The sequence below is a fragment of the Kryptolebias marmoratus genome, linkage group LG15 (assembly GCF_001649575.2).
Source record: "Kryptolebias marmoratus isolate JLee-2015 linkage group LG15, ASM164957v2, whole genome shotgun sequence".
Classification (NCBI taxonomy): domain Eukaryota; kingdom Metazoa; phylum Chordata; class Actinopteri; order Cyprinodontiformes; family Rivulidae; genus Kryptolebias; species Kryptolebias marmoratus.
Genome location: NC_051444.1, coordinates 31,915,068 through 31,919,791, shown reverse-complemented (window position 1 = coordinate 31,919,791; position 4,724 = coordinate 31,915,068). Strand labels below are relative to the sequence as shown.

The following is a 4,724-nucleotide window of genomic DNA, read 5'->3' as shown; positions in this document are numbered from 1 at the left end:
ATGCAATTCCCAGAAGGGATCTGATAAAGGTAGGTATAATCACACAAAAACAGCTGGAGGCAAGTCAGGTCTCTACATTAGTTTAAACTAACAGAGGATTGGCATCTCTGCACAGCTACGTATGGTTAATGTTAAACTCCAACCAGTTATTCTGAAAGGTGTCACAAAGCAGGTCTTTCGGCTAACTATCTGCCTTCTCTAGTTCCCCTTCTTCTGTCCCTCACTATTTATTTCACACCCTAGGTGTTCCTTCTAGCTGTTGGTTTCTTCACTGGGTTTGAGACAAGCCTTCTACCTAGAGAAAGACCCCCCTTTTTAGCCAGACTTTGCCTTCCAGGAACGTTGGTGTGTGTTTACTTTTCCTGCCTCATCAGGGGAAACTAACTTACAGTGAGATGAATATATCCATGACCTTGAAAGGGATCAGGGTAGTCAAACTCCTTCAGCTTCTTCGTGTGTGTCTGCCATCACGTCTTGATAAAATCTCACTGGCTTGTTCTTGTATGGCAGAAAGACTGAGGTTTGGAAAGTTTTATCTGAAAACACAACTTCATGATTCACTCTTAAAAAACAACAAAACACCAGCACACATCATTAAATTTGATCTTTATAGAAAATATTCATTTTAAAAGGTCAGAATCCATAATTATCAGTAGATAGAACAGAGTTTTTTTGGTTACATCAGAGACAAGACAAATAACAACAAAAAAAAAAAACATTTTTTGTGCCTTTCAGATCTCATACATACAACCTGAACATTTGTTTCAATATGTTGAAGTATTTTTACTCAGAACATTTTTCAGTTTCCATTTGCTGCTATAAGTGATAATTTTTGATATTTTGTGTATTTTCCTGAAAATTAAATACAGTAAACATTCATCATCAACTCAATAATTACTGTAAATTCTCTTAGTGCAAAATATTTTTGAGGCTTCATCTTCAGACAGGAAGTAGTGATGCCTTCAGGCACAGAGGACGGACAAAAAACTCAAACTCAGGAGACTCTTGAAAATAAAAACATTAAAATAAAATATTAAACTCAGCATGTTTGCATTTGGCTGAAGAAATTTGATACTTTCAGGATGATGATTGAAGCTTTGTTATTCAGAAAAGGTTCAGCCTTAATAACAACATTTAAACAAATTCGTTCAGTTTTATTTTTTATTACAAGTTGTTAGTTTCAGCACATAGCTGTTTTTGTTTGTAGTTATTATTTGCTGAGACAAAATAAAACAGAAAAAATCCCAACCACAGAAAACTTCAATCCTATGATTCCTTTAGATTTTGAACTAAACTTCTAAACAACTGAGAAACCAAAGAGAAACCAGATGAATGCCACTGATGATGTGATGTGATTGGACAGATTTACCAGATTAGGTGTTTTATTTTGGCACAAACCAGGTCCACTTTATCCAAACTCCGCCCCTTTGTGGGTGCAGACAGAAAGGAAGTGACTTCACTGCTTTTTGCTGAGTCTCAGGAAGCGCTGGGACTTCTGTCTCACCATGCGGTGCTGCTGCTGTGCTGTCTGAGCATCACATATGGCCTTGTGCAGCTTCTGTTGGTAACCATAGCAATCAGGTAAGAAAGGGAAACTGAACACAACCCAAACGTTTGTTTTCATGCGTTTCTCTCTCTCACTCACACAAAGGCATGAACACACACAACATGTGATAACTTCCATTAACCGATGGTATAAACCTGCCTACTTCTGTCTCCATGGTAACAAATGATGTCTTCACTGTCCCTCCTCTGCACATGTCCAAACCATCTCTGCCTCACCTCTCAAACTTTGTCTCCAAACCTGAGCTGTCCCTCTGGTGGACTCATTACTAATCCTGTCCATTGAAAACATGAACATCTTCATCTCTGCCACCTCCAGCTTCTCCTCTTGTCTTTTTGTCTCCCAAGCATCCATCATAGCAGGTCTTACTACCATCATGTAAACCTTCCCTTTCACTCCTGCAGCTCTCCTTTTGGCCCAAATCCACTCCACCCTGCCTGCTCTCTCTTCTGTATCTTCTCTCTTCTTCATCATTTGTGTTCTGCTCGTTGCTTTAGATGTTTGACCCCAGGTCCTTAAACTCATCCTCCTTCAGCACCCTGACTACTAGCAGCTCCACCTGATCCGCCGGTCTCCCTCTCATTTACACACGTGGATAAACATCATGGCACAAGATCTCACCCGATTGAAACACCACAAGGTTTCTCGCCAAGACTAAACATGTCTCATGAAGTACGATCAAGTTGCAGCCAGCATGGCTTCTGAAGAAACTAGTGCTGAAGTTTCAACTTTAAATCATTTATTGTCAGCAGATCAAACAGAAGTATCAGGCACAAGGACCAGCACGGTTACACCTCCTAAGCAGTGAGTTGAGAGCAGCTCAACCAAGTCTCACTGTCCAGCCCTGTGCAGTCTGCTTTGATGTGTGCCACGTGACTGCGACCAGCCTATCACAGAGGGGAGGGACTGTTCTATCTGGAGATTGCAGATACCAAGCTCTGTCTCCAGACTTTGTGATACAAATAGGTGCTTTGAAAATAGCACGTTTCCACTCCAAAGCGTCTAAAAATGAGACACTTTTCAATCCTGGCAAACACAACAGACATTGTTGTGACAAGTGTCTCCCTCTCATCATTTTATCTTGTCACAAACGACTTTGTTGAACTCATGAGAAACCAGACAGAAGAGAAACTGATGAGTTTGTGGCCTAACCTCCAAGAATGCTTAAGAAAATGATTTTTCCAGCACATATTTTATCTTTGAAGTAATTTTTTAAACAATATTGTTAAAATCTTTGTAATTTTCATGTCTTATTATGCACATAATTGTAGTCCATGGGGACTCCTGCCTGACCTCATCTGTTGACCAAACTGGACTCAGAGCTCATCCCTGATGTAATCCCACTCCCACCTTGAACCCATCTATCACTCCTACATGTCTCACCACCGTCTCTCTGTCTTTGTACTGTCCTGCACTACTCCCACCTGACTTCCTCATATAGATCCACAATTCCTCTTTTGGCACCAGATCATCTACTTTCTCCAGATCCACAAAGACACAGAGAAACTTCCAACCTCTGCACATCCACCTTGTTCATCTCCATTCCTCAGGCATTTCTCTCACTTTCTAGGATTATCATAAACAATATAGGTAAAACGTCCACTGCCCTCTCTCCTAGACATCTCCATGTTCTATTTTTGCATAAGGATTATTGCTCAAAAGGTTAAAATTGCTCTCGACTTCACTTCAGACAGTAGGACAAATGCACACCCACACACATACATTCCTGTTTAGACACAAAGTGAGAACTGAGGGAGTTTACTAAAGAAGTGAAAACAGGCGTAAACATCCTCACTTTCCATAAAGAATTTTGCTCCAAAGGTTTGAATTGTAGAAGCCCTCACTTAGACAGCAAAACAAATGCACATCCACACACAGTACCTGAGCAATATTTGGGTCTTTGAGGTGAACGGTTCTGATCGAATCCAGATTTTTTTGAAGTTTCAACTTCTGCTGTTCCTGAAACAAAAAAAACAACAATGAAACTTCCTAACAGGAAGTGCTGCATGACAAAAAAAACAACCAATCATCAGTCTGTATTTTGTCTGTTTATGCCAGCTCTGGTACCTTGCAGTAAATCTTCAGCTCTGATCCCATCACAGCTGGAGAACGATGGAAGTTCTCATACAGACATTCCCACTCTGTGGTAAAGTGACCTACAAAATCCAACTCCTTCACACAAAAAACCCTCCTGCACAACAACAAGATCAAATACTGTAAGCAACAGCAGAAATAACATACAGTGTGCTGCTATGTGTTTGTGTGTCAGACCTGTTAGTGACGATGATGTTGGTCTTTCTGTGACCAGGATGTGGACAGAAACTTCTGAACACTTCACCGTCCAGTAGTTTGGTTCCTGAGCGCTGGAAACACAAACACACTTGTGACATATTACCCACTGTCCCGACAGATTATTTAGATCTCATTATTTTTAAAATAAACAAATAAAATTATACAAGTTTCCATCACTCACCACTGCAACACCCACTGGCTGATGGTCCCAGGAAAGTGACAACCCCCCCCCAACCCAAACCCACAAACTGAACATCTAGTGATGCACCTTGAGGAGGCTTGAACAGCCTTGATCAGTGATCATCCGGTCCTCTACCTCACACTAACAGCAGAACCTCTTGATATAGAGGACTTTACTGAGTGAGGTGAACTTGGAATAAGCTATAGTGTAACTGTATGTAAGGTGATTCAAAATAAAATTTGGGGCAGCAGAAAAGGTGTAGAATAGAGTTGTGACTCTCTGAACTGCGGCCAATACATATTGTATACACTGCCAATCATCTGAGTCATTACAGATACACGGGCAGCATCAGCTGATACGATGCAATACGATTCAGTCTTTAATCACGATACGATGGAATTCAAAGACAGTTTTGATTCAACACATCAAGTTTCAATGCAATATAATACAACAAAGCAAAGGAAATGTCCTATGCCAGTTATTAAGATTAATGTTCATCCATCCATCCATCCATTGTCTTCCGCTTATCCGAGGTCGGGTCGCGGGGGCAGCAGCCTAAGCAGGGAGACCCAGACTTCCCTCTCCCCAGCCACTTGGGCCAGCTCCTCCGGGGGAATCCCAAGGCGTTCCCAGACCAGCCGAGAAACATAGTCCCTCCAGCGTGTCCTGGGTCTTCCTCTGGGCCTC

The 4,724-nt window shown here is 41.4% G+C and overlaps 1 protein-coding gene across 4 annotated transcripts in view; it reads right to left on the bottom strand.

Moving 5' to 3' along the window:
• Positions 1-589: 589 nt before the first annotated feature.
• vps13c (vacuolar protein sorting 13 homolog C) overlaps positions 590-4,724 on the bottom strand; it is a 141,917-nt gene continuing 137,782 nt past the window's right edge. For all 4 annotated transcript variants that reach the window (XM_025010945.2, XM_037979977.1, XM_017437560.3 and 1 more), the window contains 4 exons: positions 3,836-3,927; positions 3,632-3,755; positions 3,446-3,523; positions 590-1,558 (listed from right to left, as the gene is read on the bottom strand). In XM_025010945.2, the coding sequence (XP_024866713.1) occupies positions 1,457-1,558; positions 3,446-3,523; positions 3,632-3,755; positions 3,836-3,927 (396 nt within the window). In that variant the 3' untranslated portion in view covers positions 590-1,456. The remainder of the gene's footprint in view (positions 1,559-3,445; positions 3,524-3,631; positions 3,756-3,835; positions 3,928-4,724) is intronic.